General features: G+C 38.5%; 1 protein-coding gene across 4 annotated transcripts in view; it reads right to left on the reverse strand.

Annotated features, from left to right (window-relative positions):
- Positions 1–17,137, reverse strand: part of ptar1 (protein prenyltransferase alpha subunit repeat containing 1) — a 110,377-nt gene that overhangs the window by 69,169 nt on the left and 24,071 nt on the right. For 2 of the 4 annotated variants that reach the window (XM_051696045.1, XM_051696043.1), the window contains exons 6-7: positions 12,987–13,276; positions 5,611–8,746 (exon numbers count right to left, since the gene is read on the reverse strand). The exons of 1 other annotated variant lie outside the window; for it this stretch is intronic. In XM_051696045.1, the coding sequence (XP_051552005.1) occupies positions 8,401–8,746; positions 12,987–13,276 (636 nt within the window). In that variant the 3' untranslated portion in view covers positions 5,611–8,400. Of the gene's footprint in view, positions 1–5,610; positions 8,747–12,986; positions 13,277–17,137 lie in introns of those variants that run through there. One more of the 4 variants, XR_007897012.1, reaches the window with a different exon arrangement.

Raw genomic sequence — 17,137 nt, forward strand, 5'->3', positions numbered from 1 at the left:
GCTGACTCACTAACAAGTGCCATCTCCTATCAGACATTTTTACATCGGCTCCAGCATGTTTACCTTTCCCCTGTGGTGTGAGTGGAAGCATGTTGCATCAGTAAAGTGGGAAACCAGGAAGTAATCGCATTCAAATAATCAGAGACAAACACTATTGGGGGGGGGGTTGCATTTTTACCTCTAACATAAAATTTTTACTCCACTGATATTTAGGTTTAGGGTTTGGTTTGGCAGGTAAAGTTTAAAAAATATGCATTTTTCTTCATTGTCTTACTACCTGTACAGCTGAAAACAACTCTCTTCACAACTTTCTTTTGGCGCCCCTCTGTGGACATTTCACCCAGAAATTAGAGTTCATCGTTTTGGCCACTGGGGGCAGTGTTTGAAATTTCGGTAAGTACAGATCGATTTTAGCTAAAGAAAAGTCAACCTACTGTTTCTGATTTCACTGTGAGATCAGTCTTTCCTAGTATCGGCCCTGCTTTGGCCCGATGATTGAAAAATCTTTTCATGTCTCTGGATGCATTTAAAAAGAACATAGTTTTTTTTATCCTAATAAAAAGAGGTATCTGAAAAAACTATTTTGAGAAAAAAAAGAAAACTATATTCTAAAAAGAATTGAATCTATTCTGAAAAAAAAGGAAAAAAAATATACTGCTAGTGCAATGGTGCATTCATGTCATGTCAGAATTACCATAATTACCAGATTCCTAATTGCAAAAAGCATTCACGTCTTCAGAGAACTGGTAATTACAAGTTGTAAACTCAGAATTCTATGAAAGCTCTGACTTGATAGTCGTGACATCATGTAAAATGAACCAATATGGCATCGGCCTCAACAGTTGAAGTTAATGAACACATAGTTCTGTTTATAATGCCATTTGATTATGCCAGTGATGCCTGAAGCACTTTTTTGTTCTTAAACATTTTGCAAGAACATATAGAGGTGAATTAATTAATTAATGTAGTGATAAGCATTTTGCTGTTAATAAGAACGAAGCCGTTTTGCCGTTATAAGTGTTGCCATTGAAACAAATAACAAATTACGAGGTCTGAGGACGTGAATAGTTCCGACATGACGTGAATGCACCATAAGTGCAACAATGTAGTGTGTGCTACACTGTCTTGCCGAGATAAATGAACATTGCAATTTAGATCCATTTGCCCATTCTCTAGATCAATTTATTGATTCAGGTTTGGCTGAGTAATCAAGCGAAAGTCTAATTGTGCATACAGAGTAGGTTTGCTGATGTGAATATTTAACTTTAAAAATCTGCAAATAATCTATACTGCAAATCAGGAAATATTGGATTAGAATCAGATTAACAAGTGCAATCGGACACACTCAGAGGCCACTCAATAAGTGTGTGACAATGCACAAGCAATTTAATCAGCAGGCACAATTCTTCAATAACTGCCATTAAAATCACCTGGTACTGTAATATATGACAGACAGTAAAAGGATCAAAAGGTGTGCATATTAAAAGCCCCCAGCAGAGCAATGCTCTGCTAATTTGACTGTGCAGGGCACAATCACACAACTGCACAGTGTCACATAGCTGTTTTGACATTTAAGTTTAACCCAAGAAGCACAGTCAACGTACACCTGACCATTCTGCTTAGTATGCATTGCTTATGCTCTCTAAACTAGGAGATCTGGGCAAATGCATAGCACACATGCCAAACATATCTTCTGATGTTATTGCTGTTATTTGCTCAGTCATGGTTTGATATGTGAGAGGGCTATGAGTCTTCTGAAAAGGAACCTTGCCTTATACCCAACATCTCATGTATTAAAACGCTAAGTTCACGCGTTTGTCTCTCAGCACGACCTTTGCAAAATCCGCTATTATTTGCAATGGGCGGGTCATTACTGTACCTATTCCTTGTATCACTGACGTCCTTATAACAGCGTACTGCGACACATATAAACAACTGCATTTTTTCATAAAGAATTAAAAAGTGAACTAATCTATCATATCTAAACATGAGTATTTGAAAAGTTTACATTCGTGATCCAGTTGAAAAATACTCCCCACCAATCAAAACAAAACTGAAATGCGTAGACTTAAGTGTTTTCGCAGCCCTACCTGCATAAACAACAGCAACAGCAGCATCACTCGGGAGAGAGTAAAGGTGTGATATTGCGGATGGATACTGCATCGAACGTGACAATCTCTATACGGTGTAGCAAAGTATAATGAAGGCTTTTCTGTATCTACGATCTGCGAGACTCATACTTGGCATTTTGCCTTCTTCCCAGTTAGTTATCACGCTGTTCTCTCCCACCTGCACAGCATCCAAACCCGCGCAGCGAGTGCGTCTGCATCTAGAGCATGCATTTGGCAGGAAAGCAGGTTGGTAATGCCTACAGCGCAAGCGTATTCTGAGGACGCCATTCAACAGCAGAGCACTATTTCGCAAAAACACCGACCGAATCCCAATGGACCACACAGAGGGAGAGATGCACAGTGGATGCGTTTACAATCACAGCGGTACAGACAGATCCACCACAGTGAGTCATCAGTTGTGGCACTTTAACTTCTGTAACGGAGATTAGACAGACGTGAAATCTGTGGTTCATCAGCTTTGCTTGGAGGCTGATACATTTTCACACCCGCCTACACGATCACGGTATGCGTAGACGCGCGCACGCATAAAGTTAGAACTGAATGAATGAAGATGGCATTATTTGCACTGCAAATTGCGTTAATGTCGTCTTTAAGAACTGTTATGCAGTTGCTGAACTTTACAGTTTGGGCCCTCGCATTCCGCCTGTACTGTATCTCTTGTAACTGGGTGTGTGATGCAGTGATTTGAACTGGAATGAAATTCATTGAAAACACTGATATACAGAGAGAGCGCGCACGACAACGCAACAGTCAATTCCAACGAACCGCACCACTAAATTGATCTAAAATGCAATTATTTTCTTCACCAGACGGTTCCTCTTTTTTTTTTTCCTCCTCCTTCTTCTTCTTCTTCTTCTTTAAAGGCAGCTTCCGCGAAAACGATTGGTATATCCAAGCGTGTAAAATGAAATCTCGTGGTGCATTATCTGAAATCTCTTACCTGTGTGTTCACTGTAGTTTGCAGCAATCTAACGGTCCACCCGATGTGTGTGCCGGATCCACCATCTTCATCGCCCCCCTGCCTTTCACTCTCTCTGTCTGTGAGCAAACCCGACTCCTCCCATCAGAGATTCCCTAATCAAACAACACCAAACGCTGGCCAATTTCTCAATGAACAAGCTGCAGCATCAAATGAAGCGTGCATGGCTGCATGCATGTAATGCAGTCAAGTTCGTGAGTCGAATCTAGTTAGATTTAATGTATTGTCAGTGCTATTTCAACAACTCGAGAGTGAAAGGCACAATGGCATGAACTGAAACAAGCAAGGGCGTAGACAGGAAATTGCTTTTGGGTGGGCCTCAATAAAAGATGGGCCCAAATTTCTTTTCTCCAACTTTATCAGAAAAGTAAAAAGGCGGCGCATTCAAACAGTTCTTTCACAATTTCAGAAAGCAGAATTTATGATTTTTTTAAAAACTATTTTATAAATATACTGTATATTTGAAGCAAAAAACAAAAACAAACAACAACAAAACAAAACACCTCTAATATTCTGGGTGGGCCTTGGCTATGCCACTGGAAACAAGTACAATGGTTACATATAATCCAGCCCTTCCACTCAAGAATCAAAAGAGTAAGCAAGAAGTGATGTATCTTTTAAACTTTTCCTTGCTTTCCAAAGTGAATTTACACGTTATGTGTTAGGGACAAGATCTTTGTGTTAGTGTTTTGTCCCCCATTTCTGTTAAGATATGGCCCCTTGAGTATGTTACCCAAATCCCCGGTGTGGTCAATTTAAAGGAATAGTTCACCCCAAAGTGTAAGTTCTACCAGTCTCATAATTTACTCACCCTCATTCCATCCCAGATGTGTATGACTTTCTTTCTCCAGCAGAACACAAATGAAGATTTTTAGAAGCATATCTCACCTCTGTTGGCAAGTGAATGGTTGCCAGAACTTTGAAGCTCAGAAATGTACATAAATGCAGCATAAAATTAGTCCATAAGACGCCAGTGGTTAAATTCATGTCTTCTGAAGCAATATGATTGGTAAGAAACAGATAAATATTTATATGGGTCAGATAATATTTAATATGGGTCATTTTTAACCCATTTTGATTTTGTTTCTTTAATAAAAATGGTATCATTTATCTGAGTGGTACAAGACTTGGTGACTTCTCCACTAGCTAGACTTGATTTGAAAAGTCTAAAAGGTTGTTAAAAAAAAAAAAAAAAAAAAAAAATCAGACATAATGCAGAACACAACCACACATAAATGAAGGGGTGAGACTATAAAACATCCACAATGCAGAAATCACACACACACACACACGTTTGTTTGATTATATTAGTGATCTCGCATTTAATTTCATTGATTGATTTAATCTCAGGCTAATGATATTTTCTATTTCCAAACTCTACCCCTGAACCTTACCATCACACAAACATGTGTACATCACTAGATTTGAAGATCAACATCTGACCAATTTAAGAGCTTTTGTTTTATTATTATTTTTTACTGATGATGACATTTGGCCCTCACAAGTGTAGACAAACCTGTCTATATATACCAAACACACCACACAGGGTGAAGTGTGACTCTGACCCCTGTGTGACAAAGTTTATGCTGGAATTTTGATGTTTTAAATAAATGACAGGTAACAAAATAACACATTTTTAAAACATTCACATTCTTTTCTTTGTAACACAATCAGATTTGACTATGGCAGCATGGTCAGGTTTGACAACATTTTGGAGCATCATTGCAAAATCTGACACTTCAACACAAGTGGTTTAGAAAAAATGCTACAGTATGACAAATAATAAGTTTATTTTTTATAATGTCTAAATATATATCCAATGTGTAACATGATAATATATAGAAAGTTTGTTACAACATTGGCTTATAGAGATCAGTCAAGGCATAGAGCAATGAAGCCATCTACTGGCCATAGTTGCTATTTCATGTAATTGTTGTTTTGTTTTTTTAAAAACAGTAAAATATTACACGTTTGGGTCATTTTTGACCAACAAACACCACAAGTGTGACTTGAAGGGACCGTGCACAAGGATTAAGTAAATATTTACTTTAAATGTCCACTTTCACATTCTTCTTATTTTTCTTATACATCTCACCACCTACTGGTCAGGGAGTACAATTTAAAGTAAAAAAGGACTTAAATATTGATCGGTTTCTCACCCACACCTATATCACTTCTGAAGAAATGGATTAAAACACTGGAGTCTTGGATTACACTGGAATGGATTACTTCTATGCTGCCTTTATGGGCTTCACAATTCTGGTCACCATTTACTTGCACTATATGGGCCTACAGAGCTGAGATATTCTTCTGAAAATCTTAATTTGTGCACTGCAGAAGAAAGTCATGCACATCTGGGATGGCATGAGGGTGAGTAATATCATGAGAGAATTTTCATTTTGGGTGAACTTTTCCTTTAAGACATGACTTGGTAAAAAAAAAAAAAGAATTGTCATGAATGCAAAATAATAGGAAAGAAAAATGCGAGATGAACCTTTTTCAGATAAGCTTTATTTCATATGGTAGGCAACAAAACTATTGTCAATACATTTTTTATTTTTTACAAATAAATACAAAATACATAATGGTTGAGATGCTACAAATGTTGGTTATTGTGGCTTTTAAAACCTACAGTACCTAATCATCTTATCAGAGTCAATACTGTACACGAAGAAAATATAAAATCCATGGCTACATTTATTCTTTCTAAAGCTAAATGAACTTTGTGAGAATGCTTCTGCATAGGTGTACCAGTAATCAAGGTCCTTCTTTATGCTTAACAGTTAAACTGGTGTTAAAAATTTGGTATTCAAACAACATATTAAACTTTACAACAATGGAAACGACACAACTGGAAATACAATCTGCTTCCTCAATGCAATTTAAATTAAATGTACACATGTTTATGTTATACAGGCCTACATATTTCTTCAACTGCCTAGAAAGAAAAATGTGAAACCAGAAGCCCTGAACGGATGACATATTGTAAATGTTCAAAATTATTGAACCTCAGACTGCCAGTGGTGGTCGATTGTAGGTTAATTAATAGGTAACACAATGGGCATTAATTTATACCATTATTACATCAAATAGTTACTTTTTGGGTGTCAAAAATAAAAAAGGTTAATACAAAACTGTAAATGTTTTCTCCTCTCTATAATAAATTGAAGTAAAATGTTAATTAAATGCAAAGATAACATGATTTTGATCCCAGTAAAATAGCACACATGTAACATCCATGCAAAAATATAATCACAGATAAGGGTGACTCGCTGTACCTTGATTCATATAATAACATTAGCAACTGATTTTATTTATCTATACAAGCATATAGCACAGTGACCTTAAAGGACCCATTTTAAAGGCATTCTTTCCTGAAAAATGCAGATTCATTCCAGTTTGTCAAACAGCAGGTGTAGGGGGAAAATGCTAAACCAAAAGCTGTCAGTATAGCAAAACATTTAGTTAGAGGAATGGTGTGGTTGAAAAGCTGGCTTAATTTCTGCGGGAAACCTGCGATATCTGTGACATATCAAATAACAGAAAACAACAACAACAAAAAAAAAAAACACCCACCACACTATTTTGCTGTTTCATCTAAAACATGTAAGCGCAAGGACATCCAAGGCATTCTGTAACCGAGGAAGTCACTCTGAAATTGCCCTGGATAGTGTCTGTCTAGAAATGATATAACTGAAACTCTTTCATAAATCTAGTTCTTGTGCAACTGTGCAAAAACATGACAAACAATAATACACTTTTATAAAGTGAAACTTAAAATTGAAATCTACAAGTCTTACGGATATGCTCAAAGAAATGGATTTGTATATAACCTTTCCTAGACTGTTAAAATGAATTAATCTATCCAGAATACTTCTGTATATGTAGAACAGGCATTTTCCTGATTTGAGAGCAAGATATTATGAAGTCGATTTAAATGTTCACAACCTACTCTAATTAAGCTGTGATGAAATCAAGTAGTCAGTGCAAAATTGAGCCTGTGAAACTGTGAAAGTTTATTCCAAGTTAATAATTACTGAGTAACAGTGAGTCAACCATAAGTTTCTAATAGCTTATTAGCTATAATAAATCAAGACATAAGTGAAGCTAACACCATTTCACTTTTCGTTTTTGCATAAATATACTTTAAGTTCAAAAAAGTGTAAAACAAAAAGCAGCATTTGTAAACCCAGGCCCTTCAGGGGCCACACTCCCCAGTGCAGTGAATCAGCACCATTCTGCACCAGATGGACTTGAACGTGGCAGCTTATTATTTTTGCAGCCAACGTTTGGGCCAAGCTGAGAAAAGACTACACCTACTTCTACAATTCCCTTTCATCATGAAAACCCATGCATCTGTGAGACCACCAGGATGAACTATAACCCAAAACTTGTGCTTAAATGCTGATATTTGCTTAACTTGACTTTACCATCATTGTTTTAAAGAGTGATGAATGTGCTTTAGGAGCATTTTTTCTTAAAAGTCAGAGAATTATCTGCATGAACCATTAAACCATTGATTCTCCTTCAGATATGTTTTACTATTATGTCATAATACAAATACTCACCTGAATAAGGACAGTGTCCCTGTTCTTATAAATTCTGTCAATTTCATGTACATTAGTCAGTTTTACAGATTTTATATTGTTATTATAAACATTAGTCTTATGAAAATGTCTGTCTTTAGCCCTAATAATTTCATATCAATGGCTCTAAGAATCTTTAAATTCAATGATTGTGCTCATTACTGATTGTAGCAAAACATCTAGATTGTAAAATCGTCATGCTTCAGTACAAAATTCAAAGAGGAGCAGTAGACAGGATTCAGCGCCATTCAGCCCTCACTTAAACAAAAGAGCGAAACACTTTGGGTCAGAATCACTTTGGGCTTGAAGTGTTCCCTTCAGAGCATTTAAGACTCCTGACAGGAATCATACAACTACAGACAGCATGGTGAGAACATGCTGTAACTCATTTGTGGTGGAAGACTTTAAACAACATGAAAGAAAAATTGTCAGAAAAAAAAAAAGACCGCAAGTAAGACAATACACTGAAAAACCTGAGATATCCAGTACCTGAACTAAAGCAGCTGAAACAGACAAAGTTTCCACTGTCATGACCGGTCATGGGTTTTCATCATGAGGGGGAATTTGCTCCAGCAGAGCATCTCTGACAACCAGCCACTGAGTCCAGCCATTTTCAGAGAAATGGGTGTGGGTGGTTCGATGCCAGAAATAAGTTGACCTATCACAGCTCTCCCACCACATGGTGGGCGGAGTGTTTCTCATGCTACTGACCTATAACCGAGTCCAGCCACTTCCTGTAGGCGATGGCAAAGCGGCTTTGCTCGGGGCTTCTGGAACCTGCTATAATTCTAGAGACAAATGTGTGCTCAGAGGGAAGTCCAGGGTGGGGCAGCAGGGGCCCCCGCTTCAGTCGCTTGGTGTTCTGCGTGTAGCTTCCATGTTTGCTCCCGTCCAGAACACAGTCAATGTCCATGGCCTGGGAGGCACAGTTGTCATTGCAGGGCTCTTCACTGAGGAGGACGTCTGCATGGGTGAGAGGTGGAGACTGTGACCCCAACTCCAGAAAGTGCTCCCGCCGCCACTGGTGCCACAAGTAGAAGACGTGTCGCCTGTTAGAGAAATTAAGGATTTATTGTGTTGTATTAAAAAAAAAAAAATAAAAAAAATAAAAATAATCTTATGCATTCAAATACAAAATTACTAAAATTTATAAAACGGTGACACGGACACAAGTGGAGCAATACCAACAGCATCCCAGTGCTGTTGGACTGTATATAGGCACTCTTTGAATGCCGCTTGTCCAATCAGATTCGAGGACGGGAAAATGTACCGCAAAGACTGCAGCACAGCGGACACTACCAACCCATTTTGATAAACTTTGCAATTTGAATTGTAATATAATCATCTCATATTGAAAACTGACACTAGAGGGCTAGTGCAGTGCCTACTGAATCGCTCAATACAGACTACAGTGTGTTTTAAAACAGAGCATTTTGCAATTTAGTAATCGTGCAAGGCATATCACGATTTCAATCTTTTTTTTTAACCCCTTTTCTCCCAGTTTGGAATGCCCAATTCCCACTACTTAGTAGGTCCTGTGGCGCGGTTACTCACCTCAATCCAGGTGGCGGAGGACAAGTCTCATTTGCCTCCGCTTCTGAGACAGTCAATCCGTGCATCTTATCACGTGGCTCGCTGTGCATGACATCGTGGAGACTCACAGCATGTGGAGGCTCATGATACTCTCCGCGATCCACGCACAATTTACCACGTGCCCCATTGAGAGCAAGAACCACTAATCGCGACCACAAGGAGGTTACCCCATGTGACTCTACCCTCCCTAGCAACCGGGCCAATTTGGTTGCTTAGGAGACCAGGCTGGAGTCACTCAGCACACCCTGGATTCAAACTTGCGACTCCAGGGGTGGTAGTCAGTGTCAATACTCACTGAGCAACCCAGGCCCCCACGATTTCAATCTTAATTCAATCCATAATGCTACCTTGATGGATCTCATACCACTGTCTCAGAAGGCAAGGAAAGGCAAAAAGTGCCGCTTTTTCAACTGTCATGCTGGTTTTTCCACATTAATGTGAAAATGACAATGAATACAAATGTAATATTACATGTTCTTAGGACTGCCAACCCCTCTTCATTGTGTGGCTAGTATTATTTTTGGATTGTGCATTTCAATACACAGAGTTTTTACAGAAAGTGGTCTCCCAAAAACTCATGTCCATTTTTATCAAGTCCATAACCCAAGTTCATTTCCCAATCTAAATGCAAAAAAACAAAACTAAAAAAACACTTGTCTAGACTTAACATTGTATAATGTCTGGACTGTATCTACAGGACTTCATGATTATACATAAAAATGGTTCGATATACTGGCAATGAGTACTTTATATGTGAAGTTAAATTTCACGTTTTCATTGCAAATATAACGTCAGTAACACTGGAATTGCCCCTAACAATAGCGTTTTTTTAACCTGTCAACGACTGTGGAAAAGGTACAAACCCATTTTATATCCAACCATTTTATTTTTCTTGATTAATTAAAATAAACCTGCCTTACTTGAATGAAGTCCTGATGGCAAAAATCATTAGCCTCCGTCTCGTGCATTCTCAACAAAGTATGTGCATGACACAGAAGCAGCAGTGGTGTCATCCGAGGGAAGGTTGAATGACACTTGTTTGGGTGAAAAATGCTAATCGAGAATGCACAAGACAGGGCATTCTCGATAAGATATTACCCCTGATGAAATATGAAATATTAAAAAAAAAAAATTCTTTTTATGGATTTACACAATGCACATGGGCCACATTTTTAGGTCAGAAAAACAAGAATTATGAATTTCTCTGGAAGAATCACATCCCTGAGGTATAATTGTTGTTTGTATCACATATTCGTTCTTCATAAAGAAAAACTTTGGATCACTTCAAGGCAATGGTAGGTGCTGTTTTCTAGCCTATAAGTAGAATAACATTAACACGGTTCTCTCATTAATGTGCATAGAAGAGCTGGGTAGTAGTAAAGCGTTTTGGTGAATAAGGACTGAATTTTTTGCTTTGTTTCTCACCCAAAACCATATCACTTCAGAAGACGTGGATTAAACCATTCGAGTAATCAGGATTATTTTTATGTTGCCTACATGTCATTTATTTTTCTTTGTCACTATTAAATGATGAGGGTTATAATTTTTGGGTTAACTATTCCTTTAACAAAGCCAGTCAAGACCATTGGGTCAGCATTGCATCTGGCATTATGCCATGTACGCAGAGAGCCAGACTTACTGTTAATTGTACTTTGACCACACCACTCAAAAATTTTATAGGGCTGGGAAATTTAACGCATTTATTTCTGCAATTAATAGTTGACTGTATATAAAAAATAAATACAAAATAAATTAAAAAAAAATCACAATGAATGCAGTATTCGTTCATGAAAGTTCATCTAATGTTTTTCCTCACTTTCTGTGGCTAAAATCGGCATACATTTTCAGGAGGTACACGGTCGACTCGACTGCACATCCTAGCACAGAAACTGATTGTGTGGAGCGGTGCACGCTAATTCAATATGCGCGACGCATGACCTGGGCATAATAAACACGGGAGCGGATTTACTGTATGGAGAATATAGACTTCATCCGCAAGTGGTGAGCCAGGTGATATGGGTAAGTTGGTCTATATCTCTTTGCATTGCCCAAAAACGCTAACTCTCTGTCATCTGAACCACTGTCAAAAGCGAATCCAGCATGTGCGCAATAGTCTGAATGTAAGCAAATTAAACTTGAGCTTTAAATTTTTTTTTTAATATCTGTATGTATAGTGTCTAAAAATGCATGAGCAATGTCCACTTTCAGGAATAGTTCACCCAAAAATTAAAATTCTCTCATCATTTACTCAACCTCATGCTATCCCAGATGTGTATGACTTTCTTTCTTCTGCTGAACACAAACAAAGCTTTTTAGAATATTTCAGCTCTGTAGGTCCTTACATTGCAAGTGAATGGGTACCAACATTTTGAACTCCAAAAGTAAATAAAGGCAGCATAAAAGTAATCCATATGACTCCAGTGGTTTAATCCATGTCTTCTGAAGCGATATATTAGGTGTGGGTGAGAAACAGATCAATATTTAAGTCCTTTTTTACTATCAATCTCCACTTTCACTTTTACATTCTTTTGTTTTTGGTGATTCACATTCTTCATGTATATCACCACCTATTGGGCAGGGAGGATAATTTATAGTAAAAAGGGACTTAAATATTGATCTGTTTCTCACCCACAGCTATCATATTGCTAAATTTTGGTACCCATTCACTTGCATTGTGAGGACCTACAGAGCTGAGATATTCTTCTAAAAATCTTCGTTTGTGTTCTGCAGAAGAAAATTATTTGGGATGACATGATGTAAGCAAATAAGAGAATTTTCATTTTTAGGTGAACTATCCCTTTAAGTTTCTCTTGCCAAAAAAAAGCTTCATATAAACAAAACCTGCCCCATTTGATCCTATTATTAAAAAAAAAGTCCACTGGAAAACGGCAGAAGACTTTGCCCAACTTTTAATTACAGCATGTCCACTGATTACTACTTTAAAAAGATTTTTTTTTTTTTTACATGTACATATTTAAATAAATGATTGACCAATTTCTTTGAGACAATATATGTGTTAATATATTTATGATTATATTTAGTTATAAATAGTTTGTTTGTTTTAACGTACCATGTACCATGATTAATTGCGATTATTCACAAAGTACTGCGACAGAATTAGATTCACAGCCCTAAAATTTTATGACCAAATAATTTTTACATATTTGTTTAGTAGTCACATCAGTAATTAAGTTAATAGTTTGCATTAAGTGCTTAAAAATGTTGCACAAACATTAATTTCACATCTCTTCAAACTAAGAGTAGAACTGTAAATGAAGTAGATCTGTTGCCATGAAGCACTTTAAGAGAAAGACACAAGCTAAAGATATAAACACCATTCACTGAGCAGCTGCACTTTGCCAAAACCACGGGGACGGGCTAGGAGGGGGGAGAGCTGGAAGAGCTAAAAAGAGAGAACACTAGCAAACTGCTTGCCTCTCCCACTGTGAGCTACAACTCTGCAGCATAAGACCATCCATCATTTTATAAAACTAAGCTATAAACACATCGGGCCAGCCCAGCTGAGGGCCAAGGACAGACTACTAGCAAACAAAGTCACTGTATTCACCCAGAGACCTGTGGAAGCAGGACTAGTTTTTGACTGATTGTATGGCCACCATCAGCATGGCAAGACCTGGAAAGTTTTTACTGGCTACAAACACTTCTCCTCAACCCCATCTGTCCTATCACTCTCACCTGTGGCTCCACAGCGTTTCATGCCCTGGATATGACTCGATGAGGTCAGTGCAGAGTTCCATCTCTTCGTGGAAAAGCTGAGGGATGATGTCATTATGGTGACTGTCATCAGAGGCACCCGCCATGAACTCTCCATTGGACTGCTGGGTGGAGTGAAGGTCTCTCTCTCCAGCCTGGCCCAGCTCTCTGGTCAGGGCTTTAAGCAGGTACTGACGGTAGTGGAAGCCGCTATGATCAGACACGTGCAAGGACACCCAAAGCCTGGTGGAGGACATCTCGTCATGCAGAATCTGGAGCAGAAAATGAAAGACAAATTTTATGCGAAATGACCGGTTATCTGGCACCAATGTGTTTTAGTATGTTGCAAATGAAGATCATTCTCAGTTCAGTTGCCAATGACCAGAATCTGCATGTGCAGACATCTCTGCAAATTTCCACATAATTGCAACACCTGTCATTCACTGCATTTCATGTCCACAACACAAACATGCATCCGTTTTTATTTGAATTGTAATTAAAAAGTAGGTTATGTGCACCTGGTATTTTCACATGCAATTTAAGGTATTAACATTAGTCATTAATTGATTACTTCTCGACATGTAAGCTACACTCTGGTATTGCCACATAAGTTAGCTCATTACTGTCGAGCTCCGGATAAATTTGTAAGATACTCAGAATGTGTATCGTTACACTTACTAATTTCCAAGAACTATCCTACCTCTTGTGCTAGATCCCCCGCACACCAGCTGCCGTTCAATCCTCTGCAACACTTTGTCTGGTGTGTGTTATTGTATAGTGGTCTTATTACGACGTTAAGCGTTTATCACCTTTTAATTAGTGTGGCCTAATTGTTCATCGGGAATCAGAGTGCGAAAGGGCGTGATGAGTCTGAGGGCTGTTGGCAAAGGTTTTCTGAAAACTTTATTTTTGTAATTCCATTTGGTGCCACTAGTAGCACAGAAATTACACACTTCAACTTTAAATAGGCCATGTACACACTGCAGCTAAATATGGTTGTCACTTGACTTCTGAGTGCTAAATCCTGTTCTGTACGTACAGTTTGGTCATTTATGGGTGTGACAGCTACATTCTACGACCGAATTAACTCCCTTAAAAAAACATCATGTATTCACAACCACATTTTCAGAAATACCACGTAGTGTGTAGGGAACCAAACTGCCCTAATTTGTCGATGATGATTTTTATGATTAATACCGTGTGTGATATGTGTCCGTCATCTCCTGATGTAAATCACACAAACAGAGGTATATGTCTTCACTCATTCATATATTCCAGCATTAAAGGTCACCCAAAAAAAGAAAATGCTCTCATTTACTCACCCTCATGCCATCCCAGGTGTGTATGACTTTCTCTCTTCAGCAGACCACAGTTGAAGAAAAACAGAAAAAATATCTTAGCTCAGTAGGTCCTTAAAATGCAAATGGATGGTGATCTGACTTTTGAAGCTCCAAACATCACAGACAGTCAGCATAAACGTCATCCAAACGACTCCAGCGGTTAAATTATTGTCTTTTAAAGTGACACAATCACTTTTGGTGCAAAAAAGATAAATATTGAAGTACTTTTTAACTATAAACCATCGCTTTCGGTCAGCAGCGGAAAGCCTGTGTGTGACATAATAGCGTTGGCATGTGAGACACACGAGAACTAACGTGTGACACCCAGGAGAGCAGCGCTGTTTAAAACAGAGTAGGAGGAATGCTGTTTTTTTTGTTTTTTTTATTAACACTTTTTATTGATTCCATCCACAAGACAGATAAACACAACATAAAATTGTAATCAGTTATATAAATTAAACACCTGACCCCGAACATTCCCTCTCCCTCACCCGACACAAACATGCACTACATTGGTCACTTACAATTATAACAAAAATATTTATATATTTTTTTTAAAAACCTAAAAAAAATTACTTTCAAAAAAACAATGCACATACACAAACAAAAAATGTCAAATCCCTCTCCACTGCCCCTCCCCGAGAACCCTCCAAAAAAAGCCAAATATCCACTCCACTTCCTATTAAACAAATCCCATTTACCCAACCTTATAAAAATGGCCTCCACAAGTGCTGCCACCCCGCCCATCTCCCCGCACCACTCCCAAAACGAGGGTGCCCCGGCCGTCTTCCACCCCCTAAGAATAATTTGTCTGCCAACCACAACTCCGGCTAAGACCCAACTTTTTAAGTGGCTATCCATAAAATTATTGACCGCTCCATCACCTAAGATGCAGAGTTTGGGGCAAAATGAAAATTGTGTGTCCAATACATCACACATAAATCTCTGAACCCTCAACCAAAATTCTTGTATCTTCACACATCCCCAAAAAACATGGGTTGTGTCCCCGTCTTCTGAATTGCATCGCCAGCAGGTGGGTGTGTCTTTAAGACCAAGTCTATAAAACTAGAGGGTGTACCATATAATCAATGCAAAATCTTAAATTGCATCAGACGCACCCTTGAATCTCTAGATGTAGACTTGACATTTTTTAGAATCCTAGCCCACACTCCCTCCTCCAATACTAAGTTTAAATCTTTCTCCTATAATCTCTTGAGAGAAGTTGAAGCTCCGTCCCCCAGACTCTGAATTAACAGGGAGCATTTCACTGATGCCTCATGACCTTTTCCAAAAGCAGTAATCACCACTTCTAGAGTATCTGCCCCTTTAGGAGTATACTACTCCCAAAAATAGTACAGAGTAGGTGGCGCAGCTGTAAATACCTAAAGATCTTGAAATGTTGGACCATATTTTCAAACAGTCTCAACACTGCACTCTCATATAGGTCACCAAGTGTATTAACCTCCCTCTCAATCCACTCTGTCCAGCAGAAAGGGGACTTAATACGTTATTTTGGGTTTAGCCATATGCTCGAGGCAACATTTAAATAAATGTCCGAATAAAACACTCTGGACACTTTTGTCCATACCACATGCAAATGCGATATAACGGGGTGTGACTTAACTACTCCGGTTAGTTTAATAGAAAGGCTTTGCAACGGCAAAATAAACCCCACTTGATCTATAAGAGATGTCATAACTTTACTTAATTTTTGACAAAATTTTAACATCTAGCTGGATCAGGGAAATTGGATGGTAACATTTACACTCGCTTGGATCTTTGTCTTTTTTAAGAATCAGACTGATCCGGGCTTGTGTCATGGTTGGCAGAAGCTTTCCATTCTTTAATGATTCCGTATAAACTTCTAACAAAAGTGGAGCCAGTTCTGTAGCATAAGATCTAAAAAACTCAGCGGCAAAGCCATCTGGCCCTGGAGCCTTGCCTGTAGGCAAGGCCTTGATTACCTCGCCAAGCTCCTCCAAGGTTATCTCAGAATCAAGAGAATTGTTTTCTCAGTCGTCAGTTTAGGGACTTCTAAAGGTTCCACAAAGTTTCTAATATCTTCATCTGTGGACGAAGATGTGGAACTATAAAGATCAAGATAGAATTCTTTAAAAGCATTATTAATATCAATGGCTGAGGAAAATAGTTCACCACCAGCAGATTTCACTGAGGGAATGGTAGAAAGACTCTCTCTGCTTTATATATCAAGCCAAAAGTTTCCCTGCTTTGTCCCCCGACTCAAAGTATGACTGTCTTGCCCTGAAGAGCCAAAACTCCAACTGGCGTCCATCCCTCTAAACTAAAACAGTCCATGTACGCCTACAAGAGTCCCTGCGACAACTTTGCCGTCGGATTGCTCCGGTGCTTCTATACAAATTCTGCAAGACAAAATTACATAACAGAAAATAATCTATAAAACAAACTCCAGCCAATAGGCAGAATAAACACAAAGAACGTGAAGATTCATTCACAAAACTGTATCGAAGGTGTGTTCCTCCACAAAACAAACTCCAGCCGCTAACGGAACCAGCACAAAAAAGAAAAAAAAAAAAAAAAATCCGCTCAGTTCCTTTGGACAGTCAAAAGAATGCTCAGTGAGCCAGCTGTTCATGAGTGCAGCAGATGACTTAATCCTTCCAATGTCCTACAAAAAATACTCCACAAAACAAACTCCAGCCAACAGGAGGCACATGCACAAAGAACGGGCAGACTCATCCACAACTGTCCTGAAGGAGTGTTACTCCACAAAACAAACTCCAGCTGCCAGGCGGAACCAGCACAAAAAGAAAC

This window comes from Myxocyprinus asiaticus, chromosome 4 (assembly GCF_019703515.2).
Source record: "Myxocyprinus asiaticus isolate MX2 ecotype Aquarium Trade chromosome 4, UBuf_Myxa_2, whole genome shotgun sequence".
Lineage (NCBI taxonomy): Eukaryota > Metazoa > Chordata > Actinopteri > Cypriniformes > Catostomidae > Myxocyprinus > Myxocyprinus asiaticus.